Source organism: Muntiacus reevesi, chromosome 5 (genome assembly GCF_963930625.1).
Source record: "Muntiacus reevesi chromosome 5, mMunRee1.1, whole genome shotgun sequence".
In the NCBI taxonomy this organism is placed as follows: Eukaryota; Metazoa; Chordata; class Mammalia; order Artiodactyla; family Cervidae; genus Muntiacus; species Muntiacus reevesi.
In genome coordinates, this window is record NC_089253.1 from 39,923,708 (window position 1) to 39,939,881 (window position 16,174).

The 16,174-nt window shown below is 41.1% G+C and overlaps 1 protein-coding gene across 2 annotated transcripts in view; it reads left to right on the plus strand.

Annotated features, from left to right (window-relative positions):
• RTN3 (reticulon 3) overlaps positions 1–13,523 on the plus strand; it is a 55,185-nt gene extending 41,662 nt beyond the window's left edge. For both annotated transcript variants that reach the window (XM_065937590.1, XM_065937589.1), the window contains 6 exons: positions 6,413–6,620; positions 8,502–8,640; positions 9,213–9,282; positions 9,743–9,789; positions 10,382–10,440; positions 11,481–13,523. In XM_065937590.1, the coding sequence (XP_065793662.1) occupies positions 6,413–6,620; positions 8,502–8,640; positions 9,213–9,282; positions 9,743–9,789; positions 10,382–10,440; positions 11,481–11,526 (569 nt within the window). In that variant the 3' untranslated portion in view covers positions 11,527–13,523. The remainder of the gene's footprint in view (positions 1–6,412; positions 6,621–8,501; positions 8,641–9,212; positions 9,283–9,742; positions 9,790–10,381; positions 10,441–11,480) is intronic.
• The last annotated feature ends 2,651 nt before the right edge of the window (positions 13,524–16,174 follow it).

The following is a 16,174-nucleotide window of genomic DNA, read 5'->3' on the forward strand; positions in this document are numbered from 1 at the left end:
TTATTAACTCATTTCAGCAAACTATTAACCCATTTCAGCAGCCATAGAATTTAGTTCTAAGTTTATAAATGCATTATCCAATGTCTTATAACTCAAAAAATGGCTTCACTTATCATGAATTATTAATACAAAAGTAACCAAAGAAAATAATCAGTGTGGAAATGTCTGTATTCTTTTCTTTACAGAAATAGTTATTCATATAAAAGACTTAACTGCTCAGTTTCCCCATTTGTTAAAGAAGTTTTCGTATTGTGGTCATGAATTTTTTTTCTTGTAGTTATTGCAGTCACTTTTAAATCTTAGAGATTTGTATTAACAAATTTTGGAAAATTAGTGCTCAGAAGGTAGAACATGTTGTATGGATCCTTAGTTAGAGAGTTATTTTTGAAAATGAAGTTAAAGCTTGTGGTCTACCAATCCTTAAAATTTCTTGGCACATTTATTCCTTTTCAGAATAAGCGTTTGAGCAGCCTTTCTTTTCTTCCTTTGAGGAGTACACTTGGGAGAGTAAAGTTTGAGAATGGCTTTGGGAATGGTTGACATTGGCATCAAACCAAGATGTTTCCCCGGTTTAATAATAAAAGTCAATAGGCAAGGAGTCAACAAGGTTTGGGGCTGTTCTCATTGGAATTGGCAAGAACAGCTTTCTTTCCTTCAGTCTTGAGGTTACCCTTGGATATATTAGTGCCCTCTTTTGGTGTAAGAAGGTTACTGCATCCTTAAATAATACAGGCAAAAGGTGGGTGTGAGTTATAGTTGCTCAGTCATGCCTGACTCTTTGCAACCCCATGGACTGTAGCCCGCCAGGCTCCTCTGTCCATGGAATCCTCCAGGCAAGATTACTGGAGTGGGTTGCCATTTCCTTCTCCAGGGCAAAAGGTAGACATCCTTTAAAGTTTTTAAAAAATAACGCTGAAGATTTGGAAAATTAAAGAAAGCAATGAATCATTCATAATTCTACCAGCAACATAAACACTCTTGGTTAATATAGACATTCATTGTCATATGCTTAATCTGCCATTGGCAAAATAAGATAACAGAGAAATTTTTTACTTCATTTACATAAACTTATACAAAGATCCTGGAAATGGATTCTAAGAAATACTTAGTATAACAAAACTTTAAACAGATTGAAACATAACTAGAAAAAACATAACTAGAAAAAAGTAAAGAACTTTCAAATAAAAATAAATTTTAAGTTATGTGATGATAAAGTTATAACTGAAAAGTTAGGAAAACACTAACTTTGTATTTTTGGAACTTCTTTTCATTTTTTTCCAGCACCCAGTGTACTAGCTTGGGTCAGTACTCAGGACTTTGGAAGAGGGTCAGTTCAGTTCCGTTCAGTTCAGTCGTGTCCAACCCTTTGCAACCCCATGGATTGCAGCACACCAGGCCTCCCTGTCCATCACTAACTCCCGGAGTTTACTCAAACTCATGTCCATTGAGTCAGTGATGACATCTAACCATCTCACCCTCTGTCATCCCCTTCTCCTCCCACCTTCAGTCTTCCCTAGCATCAGGGTCTTTTCCAGTGAATCAGTTCTTCGCATCAGGTGGCTGAAGTACTGGAGTTTCAACTTCAGCATCCGTCCTTCCAATGAATATTCAGGACTGATTTCCTTTAGGATGGACTGGTTGGATCTCCTTGCAGCCCAAGGGACTCTTAAAAGTCTTCTCCAACACCACAGTTCAAAAGCATCAATTCCTTGGCGCTCAGCTTTCTTTATAATCCAACTCTCACATCCATACATGACTACTGGAAAAACCATGTCTTTGACTAGACGGACCTTTGTTGGCAAAGTAATGTCTCTGCTTTTTAATATGCTGTCTAGGTTGGTCATAACTTCATCACCACAGCCGTAAACCACCACTCATTTACTTTCCCTCTCTACAGAGTTGCAGATGTTTTATATAAACATAATCATAAAATATGTGGGATTTTGTAGTTGATGTGTTACAGTTGGCATAATGTTTTCACATTTTATCTATAATATGTAGTGTTGGAACTTCATTCCTTTTTATGGCCAAATAATAATTGCATTGTATGGATATGCTCCTTTTATTTGTTCATTCATCAGTTGATGGATGTTTAGATTGTTTCTATGTTTTCCATGTTATGAATAATGCTTCTGTGAACACTGATGTACATAAATTTTTGTGTTGTATGTTTTTATTTCTCTTGCACATTTGCTTAAGAGTGGAATTCCTAAAAAAAAAAAAAAAAGTGGAATTCCTGGGTCATATAATAATTGTATGTTTAACTTTCTGAGGAACTGCCAAATTGTTTTCCAAGGCAGTTGCACCATTTTTCATTCCCACTGGGAATGCATGAGGTTTCTCTGCATCCTTGCCAATATTTGTTATTATATTTTTTATTATAGCCAATTTAGTGGGCTCATCGTGGTTTTGATTTACATTTCACTAATGAGTAATGATGTTAAGCCTCTTTTTATATACTTACTGGCCATTTGTATATATTTGGAGAAATGTCTGTTTGGATCCTTTCTCATTTTTTGTTTCTTTTTTTCATTTAAGCTGTTCTTTTTTTTGAGTTATAATTTCTTCCTGTGTGTATTTTGGACACAATTAACCCTATTAGATAAATAATTTGAAAATATGTCCTCTTATTCTATGAGTTTTCTTGTCATTTTCTTGGTACTGTTTATAACACAAAGGCTTTTAATTTTGATATAGTCCAATTTATCTTTTTGTTCTTTTTTTTTCTTTTGGTGTACTGGAGTGGATTGCCATTCCATTCTCCAGGGAATTTTCCGACTCAGGGATCAAACTCGGGTCTCCCGCATTGCAGAAATAACCATTACCGTCTGAGCCACCAGAGAAGTCCAATTTATCGTGTGTGTGTGTGATTTGTGCTTTCGGTATTGTATCTGAGAAACCATTGCCGAAGTCCAATTTATCGTGTGTGTGTGTGTGTGTGTGTGTGTGTGTGTGTGTGTGAGTGATTTGTGCTTTGGGTATTGTATCTGAGAAACCATTGCCAAATCCAGGATCAATTTATCGTGTGTGTGTGTGTGTGTGTGTGTGTGTGTGTGTGTGTGTGTGTGAGTGAGTGATTTGTGCTTTGGGTATTGTATCTGAGAAACCATTGCCGAATCCAGGATCACAAAGATTGACTCCTGTTTTTTCTTTTAACAGTTTTAAGACACTTTTGATTTTCTTTTTTCTGCCATGCTGCATGGCATGTGGGATCTTAGTTCCCCAGCCAGGGGTCAAACCTGTGTCCCCTGTGGAAGCAGTTAGAGTGCGGGGTCTTAAACACTGGACCTCCAGGGAATTTCCACTTTCAGTTTTCTGAAACAACCATTTCATATCTTTTCCTCACTCGATAAGCCATTGTCACCCCCCTGCCCCCAGTTCCAGCTGATTACCTCATCTCCCTTTTGTTGAGAAAACAGAAATATCCAGAAGGGAATCCCTCCTCTTCCATTCTTCAGATCTGTGAATGGGCCTGTCTCTCTTCATCCTCCTCAAGGTCAGCCCCCTCCGCCTGGGCTCTGCTCCATCCCCTCTTCCTCCAGGACTTCACTGCTTCTGCTCTCTTTCTTCTGTCTCTCCTTGTTTGTGACTACACCAAGCTTCATAAGCACGCTTATAAAACATGCAAGCATGCTTTAGTGTTTCCCATCATTGAAAACCCTTGGCTCCAGATGTTCTACTCCCCTCATACTCACACTTCTTAAGCATTTTCTTTCACACTGCCTCCATGTCTCACCAGTAATTCCTCTTCAACCCCCTCCAGCTATTCACTGAACCGCTCTGATCAGACACCAACGATCTCCATATTGCTAAGTCCAAGGTAACTTTTTCCCTTTTTCAGCCTCAGCACAGTTAGCCAGTTTCAACACCCTTCTTCACAAACCACTCCTTTCTCAGCTTCTGTGACTCCATACTCTCCTAGTTATCCCCACTTCCTTGGTTATTTCCTCTGTATCCTTTCTCCAGCTCCTCTACTTTTTCTCAGCTACTAAATATTGGAGCACCTCAGAATTAAAACTGGGCCTTCGTCCCTATAAACTAGGTAACCTTATCCATTTTCATGACTTTTAATATTATTTGTGCGCTGGTGGTTTCCATATGTGCATCTCCATCAGACTTGTCCTATGTGCTCCCATCCTGGTAGATCTGACCACCTTCTCTGTGTATATCTCTAGACATCCATCCAGAACTGCCATGTTCTCTACTCTGCTTTTTCTCATCTCAGTAAATGACACCGCATCCATCCATTTGCTCAGGCCCCAAAACTAGGTCTCATCCATATTTATTTCCCTCTGTCACCTCCCACATCAGTTCATCATCAAGTTCTGACTGTCCTGCCTGCAAAATACAGTCTGTGTGTCTACTCCGCTCCATCCTGACCTAATCTAAACGCCCATCATCTCTTACTTGAACCCCTGTGTTAGCCTCCTAGGGAGTCTCTCTGCCTGTACTCTTGCCCCGTCCCAGTCCATTTTCATCACAGAAGCCCACTGTAGCTTTGACAGTGGTTATCATTGTAGGTTTGACTATTTCTTGTCACAGTTTTCATGAGAAAGGGAGGCTTTTTCTAATTTGCACAGAGGTAGATTTGCATTTAGGCTAGCATATTTATGTCTTTTCCCTTCTCTGATGCATCAAGGTCTTTTTCTGTCTAGGCCCCAGCCTTATCCTTTACGCTTTTCTTTCTTTCAAATATTTCAGACTTAAAAAATTCAAACAAAAAAACTGCCATATAACCTTTGCGCCTAGGGAGTCTCTGTGCCTGTACTCTTGCCCCATGCTAGTCCATTTCCTTCTCGCTTCAGCTTCAGTCTTTCCAATGAATATTTAGGATTGGTTTCCTTTAGGATGGACTGGTTTGAACTCCTTGCAGTCCAAGGGACTCTCAAGAATCTTCTCCAACACCACAGTTCCAAAGCATCAATTCTTCAGTGTTCAGCCTTCTTTATGGTCCAGTTTTCAGATCCATACATGACTACTGGAAAAACGATAGCTTTGATTAGACGGACCTTTGTCAGCAATATGTCTCTGCTTTTTAATACACTGTTTAGGTTTGTCATAGCTTTTCTTCCAAGGAGCAAGTGTCTTTTAATTTCATGGCTGCAGTGATTTTGAAGCCCAAGAAAATAGTCTGTCGCTGTTTCCATTGTTTCTCCATCTATTTGCCATGAAGTGATGAGACCAGATGCCATGATCTTAGTTTTTTTAACATTGAGTTTTCAGCCCACTTTTTCACTCTCCTATTTAACCTTCATCAAGAGGCTCTTGAGTTCCTCTTCGCTTTCTGCCATAAGTGTGGTGTTATCTGCATATCTGAGGTTATTGACATTTCTCATTGCAATCTTGATTCCAGGTTGTGCTTCATCCAGCCCAGCGTTTTGCATAAGATACTCTGCCTATAAGTTAAATAAGCAAGGTGACAGTATACAGCCTTGATGTACTCCTTTCTCAATTTGGAACCAGTCCATTGTTCCCTGTCTGGTTCTAACTGTTGCTTCTTGACCTGCATACCGGTTTCTCAGGAGGCAGGTAGGGAGTCTGGTATTCCCATCTCTTTAAGAATTTTCCACAGTTTGTGGTGATCCACACAGTTAAAGACTTTAGCACAGTCAGTGAAGCAGAAATAGATGCTTTTCTGGAATTCTCTTGATTTTTTTTATGATCCGATGGATGTTGGCAATTTGATCTCTGGTTCCTCTGCCTTTTCTAAATCCAGCTTGAACATCTGGAAGTTCTTGGTTCACGTACTGTTGATGCCTAGCTTGGGGAATTTTGAGCATTACTTTGCTAGCATGTGAGATGAGTGCACTTGTGCAGTAGTTTGAACATTCTTTGGGATTGGAATGAAAACTGACCTTTTCCAGCCCTGTGTTCATTGCTAAGTTTTCCAAATTTGCTGGCATACTGAGTGCAGCATTTCAACAGCATTCATCTTTGAAAGAATTTGAAATAGCTCAGCTGGGATTCCATCACCTCCACTAGCTTTGTTCATAGTGAGGCTTCCTAAGGGCCACAAGTCAAGTTACCTTTGGTTTTATAGTCTGTTGACCCAACTGTTGATAATTTATAAACCTGGTTTGCTTAATTTAGTCAACAGTTTTCAAGCTTTTCCCACAGTTGCTTTACTGAAGCATTCAAAGTAAATGACACTTTATTCCATTGTACTTGAATAGCCATGACTAAAAACTAAGTTTCTGTAAGCCTATCCAGAAGCCAGTAAAACCGTTGGCAGTGTGAATCATCCCTGATGTACTTTGGTTCTCCCTGACTTTTATTTACTGTCTTACGGAGGGGTGCACCTGTAACTGCATGCTAGTGTAAGGCTTGTCGGGTGTGCAGAGCACAGAGCGAACGGTCCCGGCCTCGTGCTGCATGCGAGGCCGTCTAACGTAAGCTCCTTTTTTGTTGGCAGTGCACGACTTGGTTTTCTGGCGTGATGTGAAGAAGACTGGCTTTGTCTTTGGCACCACGCTGATCACGCTGCTGTCCCTGGCAGCTTTCAGCGTCATCAGTGTGGTTTCTTACCTCATCCTGGCTCTCCTGTCGGTCACCATCAGCTTCAGGGTCTACAAGTCTGTCATCCAAGCTGTACAGAAATCAGAAGAAGGCCATCCGTTCAAGTGAGTTCAAGTGTCATAAGTGATGCTGTGCAACTTGGGGAAGGGTTTGCAGAGGCTGCTCAGATCCAGAGCAGACCTGACTAGAAGTCAGGAATCACAGGGCCTGATGCAGCTGATCAGGGGCATGGAGCATCAGCTGGAGACTGCTTTATGAAGTGACCACGTTCGGAGCCAGGAACTTTTTGACAAACTATAGAGGCTCCGCTAAAAGGACTGTCTGCATTCCTGGGCAGGGTCATCCTGCAGAGAAAGCAGAGCATCTGGACAGCACTCAGTTAAATGGGGTCCCAGGTACATGTTTAAGCCCCACATAGTTAATACTTAAAACAGCCTTGGAATATTGTTGAGGATGCATTCTTGGCAATATCAGAACTCGGTCTGTATATTCTTGGTTTTATTACTGATTTCCTTCCTGTCTCTCCTTTAATTACCTTAATACCAGCGGCAAGTCGTGATCAAGTCAGTAGGTCATGCATTTGTAGAATCCAGTTGCTACTTTTTCCAGCTGTGCTATGACTTTAACAAATGTTTTCCTCACTCCTTTCCTCTTGAAAGTCTTGGCCCATAAAACTTTTAACATCAACAAATGGCAGTATTTTATTATTTCCAAATGGCACATTTTTAAAACCCCTTCTCATGGAAAAGGAAGTATTTCTGTGATCTCTCAGAACTATGACAGAATAGGTGACTGACTGCAGCTTTGGTCCTTGTGTTTTCTCCTGGTGAAAATAGAAGGAATAATTGAAGCTATACGTGGCATTTAAAAAGTTACTTGCAAATTGGTTTTAACAGATCAATAGTTGTTGATTGATTGAGTGGATAAATTTTACTGTTTTGCCACAAGCTGCAATGTAGAAGTTTTTTGTTTTTTGTTTGTTTTTTTTTTTTCTCTTTCTCCATTAGCATGATGCTGTTATAGATTATAAAAGGTGTTTTGTTGGGTTGTATTACTTACAGCATCTAGTTTTTGTAACTTTTGTGTTTGATAGTAAATATTTCCTTAATAAACAGGAAATAAAAACATGCCTATTATTCTTCTGATTTTCCCGCAAGACTATAGGCTGTTTGAGGCAGAGACAGTTTTATTTTTCTGATATCCCAACACCTAGCAGAGGGTCTGGTACTCATGGGCACTCAGTAAGTGCTGAGTGAATGAACAGGTTATGAGCAGGTGCTTACATCTCAGTTCTATAATGCATCTTGGGAACATAACCCAGGTCTTTGTGTTTTTTTAAGAAATATTTTATAATGCCTCCTTTATCATTTTGAAATGAAATTCATAGATAACATTACCAGTAAATAATTTTTTGATCATAAGGAATGATAAAATAGAAAATCATTGACAGTAAAACAATAAGCATTTCAGTCAATATTTTAATTTCTTAGAAATAACTACACCCAAAAAAAAGATACTTTAGATCAGATACTTGCATGTACATTTATAATCTCCCTTACAGATGTGATTTTCCAAAATGGCAAAAAAAAATCTTAATAAGGTTTCGGCATAAACAAAATACAGTTTTAGACAATTTGGGATATGTTAAAATTGTGGGGAAAATACTTTGTTTTTATATGTTCTGGGCTCTTGATAATTATAGATAGGTTCACCTTCATGAATATCCTGTGAGACAGTAGAAGTTCTGCAGGACATTGGGCAGTTCTTCATTGTACATGACTGTCGCACACTGCGGACATAGGGCAGCTTTGCCTCTACCTGCCAAATAACAGTCATGTCCCCTCCACCCCATGTTAGCAAAAACTGCCTCTGCAGATTTCACACACCCTTCGGGGGATTTGACCCTCTGAAGAACGTCTGTGCTAACAGAAAGAGATCATCTCCTGCAAGGTCAAATGTGTGACTGTTGTTTCTTCTTCTGGAAGAGCCTACCTGGATGTTGACATCACTCTGTCCTCAGAAGCTTTCCATAATTATGTGAACGCTGCCATGGTGCACATCAACAGGGCCCTGAAACTCATCATTCGTCTCTTTCTGGTGGAAGATCTAGTTGACTCCTTGAAGGTTAGTTGCCTCTACAGCTTTTGGTGGTGAGGCTGAGGAAAACCAGGGACTGAGTTATAATTCAGAGGAAGGCAGTAAATAAGGTTTTATCAGAAAAAAGCAAAATGTATGCTTATCTCAATCAATCTACAAAAATGGAAGTAGGGGTTAGTAAAGAAGGTACTTTCTGCACTGGGAGAACTAACATCAGAATAAGGATAACGTATGTAATTGACAGAAATGCAGTTACCATCTGTTTGGGGGCCTGAGAGAGCCACTGAATTCTCTTATGCACCCTCAAATGTATAATAGAAATGAGATAACCTTCATCTTGAAATTATTAGTGGCATACATCACTAAATTTATGAGGACTTAGCCAGAAAAGAATAATATCAAAAACCTGAATTTTGTAAGATCCCCTGGAGGAGGGCATGGCAACCCACTCCAGCATTCTTGCCTGGAGAGAGGAGCCTGGTGGGCTACAGTCCACGGGGTCGCAGAGAGTCAGACACAACTGAGTGACTAAGCACAGCCCAGCCTGAGTTTTGCATTATGATTATTCCTGCTTAACCCTCTGATGTTGGCCTTCACAGCTTGCTGTCTTCATGTGGCTGATGACCTATGTTGGTGCCGTTTTCAATGGGATCACCCTTCTGATTCTTGGTAAGGTGGCAAGGAAAATGTCTTCAGGCTCTATGAAGTAATTGGTGAGAGTAAGAGCAAAGAGAGCTCAGCACGGCTCCAGTCCTTTTACACTGGCGCAGCCTTCAACATCCATAAAGACCTTGACTAGACGTTGAAGGAACCCGTGTTTATGGGCACAGGTTTATTAAATGGTCCCACCTATAAAGAAACATCCAGACAACTAGAAATAATAAAGGAGAGTTGTCTAGATTTGGTTTAAACATGAGGATTCATAACTTGGGAATTATTTGTGGTACAAAAGGGAAGCCTGTATGCCTGTCTGTATCTAACTGTCCTTAATTGAGAGCTCTGGCCAGGATTTCTCATATTGATGAAGTTGTGTTTCCCTATATTTCATGAGGAAAAATATCCCTGTTACTTGTGACCTTGTGGCTGTCTCACATTTACACTTGCCGTGTCTCCTGATTCTGTCTTACAGCTGAACTGCTCGTTTTCAGTGTTCCAATTGTCTATGAGAAGTACAAGGTAAGCATTTGTCTGTGTTGAATCAGATATGCCAGTTAATGTATGACTAATTTTAGTTCTTTATTTGCTTATTTATTTGGCTACATCAGATCTTTACTTGCAGCATGTGGGATCTAGTTCCCTGAACACGAATTGAACCAGGGCCCCCTCAGTGGGAGCAGAGTCTTAGCCACTTGACCACCAGGGAAGTCCCTAGTTCATTTTTTAGGCATTGAGAGTTGACAGCAATCTTTTTCTAGTCATTTTTACAGTCTTAATTTTGTAAGTCAAGTGCCTATGAGAAACTGGTAACTGAATCCATCAGTATGAACAGATGTCTGTATTGTAGAGTGGCTTATATTGAGTGTACTGAATGCTATGAAGTTATTTTTGATAGATTGTCATCCATCATCTGACTTGATTCATGGCTTTTTGGTATTAAATGAATTAGTCTCACCAGAAGTCAGAACATATTTGTGTTTACTGAATATAGATTAAACACACAGTTTCTGGTATTGAGAAAATGATGGTTAACCGAGACTGAAGAATCTTACCTTCAGGAAAATTGTTAATCTGTGTGTTGCCACAACTGAATGACTTTTCTTCTTTAAAGACCCAGATTGATCACTATGTTGGCATCGCCCGTGATCAGACCAAGTCGATTGTTGAAAAGTGAGTATGCTTAGGTTCCTCATTTCATCATGACATGAGCTTTTTTCCCCCCAATTATTTTTAGTCTCCTATGTAAAATGGTAATGCCAAAGAAAATAATTTTTATCCTGGGGAAAAGGAAAGGCTTGGTTAATGGTTTCATTTTATTAGAAATTATTTCATCTGTTCCTTTATAAAGCATTCTTTGTATCTTAAACTGAAAAGGATCAACAGAGTTAGAACCACTCTGCCTTTTTGAACTGGTTTTTAAATGTTTGTGGTTGTCTACTCGCCATTTAGTTTCACAAATATCAATATTAAGCCAAAGTCTTCCTTCCCTTTTCAGAAATAAAAGTTGTAGATTAAAGCTCAAAACTACCTCTTTTCTAAGACTACAAATCCTTCTGTTTTAATCAGTTTTATATTTAAATCAAATAATAAAATATTGGTAGAATTTTTATGACTCCCTATATCAAGGAACTTTGTAAGTTAATATTTTTCCATATTTTCTTCAGATACTCTTTAAGAAACAAAGCATCACAGCAGTTAAATTCTCTTTGCGCCTGCCCCCACCTTTCACACCCCGGATTTCAGTGCTTTTTCTAGCTTTGATATGAGGAAACCTTGTCTGTATTCATACAGCCCAGACTTAATGCCTGGATCTTTACCTGCTTTTTCGCTTTCTTAGGTAGATATTGGAGCTAAAGCCCAGCAAGGGCAGTTCACACAGATTTGTATGTAGTTGTTGCTTATTCCTATAGAGCGCAGCCAGCAGGCAGTGTGCTTGCATATACCTCATTCTCCGGCATCCCCAGTGGAGGGAGCCAGGAGGTTTGGGCAGCAAAAGAGGGAGGGGGTGGATCTTGGGGGTACTCTTCAGCTCATCCCAGGCCAAACTCAGCCCCTGCCTCTTTTCATCTAGAGGAAGCCCAGTGAAAATGGGAGTGTTGTTCACATGACACTAGTAAGTCCAAGAGTTGTCTTCTAGGATCAGTGTTAAAACAAAAATCTGGAACTAATGTCTATATCTTCACTCTTTTTTTCTTTCCTTTTCCCGATAGGATCCAAGCAAAACTCCCTGGAATCGCAAAAAAAAAGGCAGAATAAGTACATGGAAACCAGAAACGCAACAGTTACTAAAACACCATTTAATAGTTATAACGTTGTCACTTGTGCTATGAAGGACCGTGCTCAGTGTCAGCTCGAGCCTGCATTCCAAGCTTTTTAATTTGGTGTTTTCTCCCCTCCTTTCCCTCTACCCTCAGTATCAAGCACAAGAATTGTTGGACTTAAAAAAGAACGGTATCTTAGAAATATCTGGATTAATATTCTGGACTTAAAAAAGAACTGGTATCTTAGAAAACCCAAAAGAATAAAGAAAGAACCAAATTAATAGGAGAAATCCGTACCTTCATGACAGTGGAGCTTTAACCTGTAACTTGAAAGGAGGGGAAATTGGAGAAAAAGAAAAATAGAAACCCATGTCTTGGGTTCTTTTATCCAAATTTCAAGGACTAGTCAGTCTTCTGTAGCTTCCCATCATAGTTTTGCCCTTATTTTTAAGTTAAGAAATAATGATTAACTTATGAAGAAATTACCTGGGGACAAGAAGGGGGTTCCTGCCCTTTGTTTGTTTTCTTTGTTGTTTCGTTTTGTTTTGCGGTCCTCTGATCCCACCTTCCTGCCCCACAACATGAGCAGCTACTCCTGATCTTCTTCGTTTAATGACATAACTTTCAACTCTGTGAATAACTGATAGCTGATAGTGATGATTTCTGATTCCCAGAATACCATCTGATAACCAAGAATGGAGATGGAAGGTCGGATGGAGGAGGAGCGCACAGGAGCACTGCTGACTCCTGCGCCTCCTTAGGAAGGAAAGGCTCCACATGTGGGACGGTGGTGTCTGTGTCATTTCTTCTGGACACCAGTTCTGAGCTGTAGTTTGAGCGCTTATTCCTGAATGTGCTTTCCTCCCTCTTTCCTACCCTCAAGTTTAATAAATATGGTTGTACTTTTCTTATTATAAAATAAATGTCTGTAACTGCTGTACACTGCTGTAACCTTGTTAGAAAAAAAAAAATTTAATCTGCATGTGGGCCTCTCCATTATTGAGTTATTGTAATCCTGTCTCAGTCCGTGGTGGGGAAACATTCTCAAGAGGTGAACTACAGAAACACAAAGCCCTTTTTCTCTTTTCCCAACACACTCCATCTTTAACCTGTGCTCTTCATTTTACCCTGAGGACCAAAGCTGAGCCGGCTTGAGAGGAGACTATCTGTGGTTAAGACACCACAGAGGAGTGTAGGGAGGTGCATTTTGTGGTTCAGGTGGAGTTTTAATGTAGAGGCTAGCTTATTGGGCGTGTGTTGTTTGAGGGTTCCTTCCATTTTCAGGCACTAAAGATGTCTTAGCACCTGTACCGTGGCGTAGAGTCCTCTTTTTGAGAGTGTTTTCCAAGAAGCTTTAGGTAAGGGTGACCAGGCAGGGCCAGATTGTGTTGGCGGGCTCCATGCACAACTAAAAGACAACAGAACAGTTCACGTTGATACCAGATGGAGGGCATTTGAGAATCTTTGATTCCCACTTGAGACTTACATCTTCCTCCCCTTCCAACATGAATATTCAGTAAACTTGAAAGAACATCATCTGTGAATTCCTTCAGGTTGTAACTCACAGTTGTGATAATCCAGATGGAATATGCACTGATGACTTTAAAGTAAGGGCTATAATCTTTGACGGTCCCAAAGCAGTGCAGCTCTGTAGAAGGTAGTGGAAGGACCTTTTCTTTCTACTTTGTTGAGGAAATTACTTAGGAATTTAGATGGGTAAAAGGTACCTTGCCTTACTCCACTCTTCTTTTCTTAGCTCCCTTTCCTTTTGAAATGTTTTAACTCACTTCATGTCATGGTGGGAAATGCACTCTCCGTCTCCATTTCTTGCCCTCCCAAGAAGTCAGTGCACTGACTGTCTTTTTGGGCTTCCCCTCCAAAGGACCTTTCCCTGTGCTTGAAGCCTCCACACCTAGCTTTTGTTTCGTCACTGCGGTGTTCAAATTGATCGGACAGATCTTTGTGCCACACAGGAATTTTGTTTTTGTTTTTGTTTTTTAAGAAAAATCTATAGGTGAAAAATTACTAATGAAACTGTGTGCGTGTAATGTGCGTGCAACATAAAAGTAAGTAGCACCTAAGGAGCTTGAATCTTGGTTCCTGTAAAACTGCAAATTGATGTGGTATTAATAAAAAAGAAAAAAAAAAAAAAAAACAGTGACTGTGGTGTCATTCTGCTAACTTTATTCTTTATACACAGTTTGGGTAAAGTAAGAACCAAACGAGGCTTCCACTGGCCCCCATCCCCACTCCACTTTCAAGGCTTTAAAAAGTGACTAATAGTTGATACTAGTAATGATTTCCAAGATTGCAGAATTTCCATAGTAGAGCAAAGCTGTGCATTTGGTTTCTGAAAGAAAATAAGAGACCCTCTAAGAGGTGACTGTAGGAGAAAGATGATGAGTGGAAGGGGCCAGGGGGGTCTGTTGTCCCAGTTCACAGCAACCTAGGAGGGTTCCCCCACCTGCAACATGAAGCAGCCTGTAACTCCCACACAGTCACAATGTACTTACAGTAAGACTCAGTCACCACGGAAAATGGAAACTTTTCCATCAGGTCTTTGCTGAAAGAACTTATCTTGGATTTGCTCTTTCCCAAAACTAAGGTTGCCATGACCTTTAAGCTGATATTTTTTTAAATTTATTCAACATACCTCTTAGAAAACTTAGGCTGAAATTTTTAAAAAGTAACTGATGCAAACAACTTCACAAATACGCATACAAATGTTCAAATAATGTCACTAACATGGTATATAAATATGTATTCAGAGTAACATTTACATATTGGCCATAATAGCAAGCATACCATTAACAAAAAAGATTCATGAAGAAACTTCACCTGTTCATATCAGACTCCCAAGGCAAGGAGGAGGCACCTAGAGATGAGAACCACCTAAGCTCCTGTTGATTCAAGAGGCTATAATAGCTGCAAAGTAGTAATAACTACAATGCCACTAGTTCACTGGCGCTCAGAACTTTATCGTGCCTTGTGATCATTGGAGGGCTTATCAAAACAGATTGCTAGGCTCCATGCCAGTTTCTGATCCATAAGGTGCCACCCAAAAATTTGCATTTCTACTAACTTCCTAATTTCGACTGGCCACACTTTTGAGAACCAGTGGAGTGTTTGGGGCTGCTTCTCAATGAAGACATCCACTCTTGCCCTCCTAAGGCCTCTCCCTGCCTATTGAGAGCAAAGACCATTCTCACCCTGCTCTCTGCCCTGGCTTACCTGAACTTCGGCAGAGGGTGTGGATGACTGTGATAGTTGCCCCAGTCTGCCTACTGTTTTTTGAACAGGCAGAGTAGCAAAAGTGGCAGAGCACTCCTGGATCTGAAAACAACATGCATGAAGGAAAATAAAAGAATGGCAGTACCCAACCTGGGGCCATCCATAATCCCTGCTCTCTTTTAATACTGTCTCAAAAAACCTGGAGGTTCAAACACTCTAGGAATTCACTTTTCAGATGAGTGACAGCCCACGCAGTATTCCCTGAACCCCTGGTGGCATCAACACAATGCCAGAGCCTTTGCCCAGCAGGGAGGCCTTGGGCCAGGCGGCAGTCAGCTCTACTTCTGGAGTTCTGGTCCAGAAAGCTGCTGCTGGCACCCTCCAGCGAAAGCCAGTGGTGGCAAGACTGCCCTGTTGAATACTTGTTCCAGGAAAGTGTGCTGCTCTTTGCCACCCCCAGAAGCCCACAGCTGCACTGGGAGGGACTGCAGAGCCCAGCACACGTCATCCTTCGGCAGGCCTAACGGTAAAAGAAATTTTAACTTACCAGAGATGGGGAGGCCATATGGTGTAGTGCAAAGAACACTGAACTGGGAGTTGAGGTTTTTATTCTAGTCCTAGAATTGCTCCTACCTGGTGTGTGATAATTTCAGTTCCTGGACTCCATCTTACATATCTGTGAAATGGGTGGGGGCAGGTACTGGTTGATCTCCAAGGTCTTTCCAGCTCAGACAATCTTGAATTATATAAAAAATGCTATAAAATCCGTGGTATAAAATTCAATTCCCAATCAGAAGAAGTCGAGGGGAGTGGGCCTTGAGGCACTTGAACCTTGGGCTCTGGCCTGGGAGCACTGAGATGAGGAAGGCTTTCCTCTCTGCTCTCTGCTTTCCCACCCACAGAGGCAGCTGCCAAGGCCGGTACCCCTCCAGACCCAGCCCTGAAGTCCCCACCCGCTGATCTCCCCACTCAGCCTTTAAGACCAAAGGAACCGGCCTGGCCATGTGGAGAGCGCCAGTGGGTTACTAGAGACTCCTCGGAGGAGCCTGGTGAGGCACACATTAGTCTATGATGTTTGGGGTCCCCCCGCCCGCGCCTCCTCGCTCCTCCTTTAGGTCCTTCCTCCACCACCTCACAGCTTATCTCTGATACACGCATAATAAATAAGACATTTGCACATAAGGGTGACGGACAGCTCTCTTCCCGCCCCTCCCCCTCTCATATAAAAGCATTAAATACAGTTTCAAAATAAAATACAAAGAGCAAAAAGGGCCTGATCCCGGGGCCACCTGTTCTCCACAGGAGAATGAATGTACACATCCCTCTCGGACCTGCCTGGGAGATCGCGGGACCCGTTCCCGGCCCCTCGCGGCCTGGCTCTGCCGCGGAGAGGAGAGAAAGGAAGGCCGAGG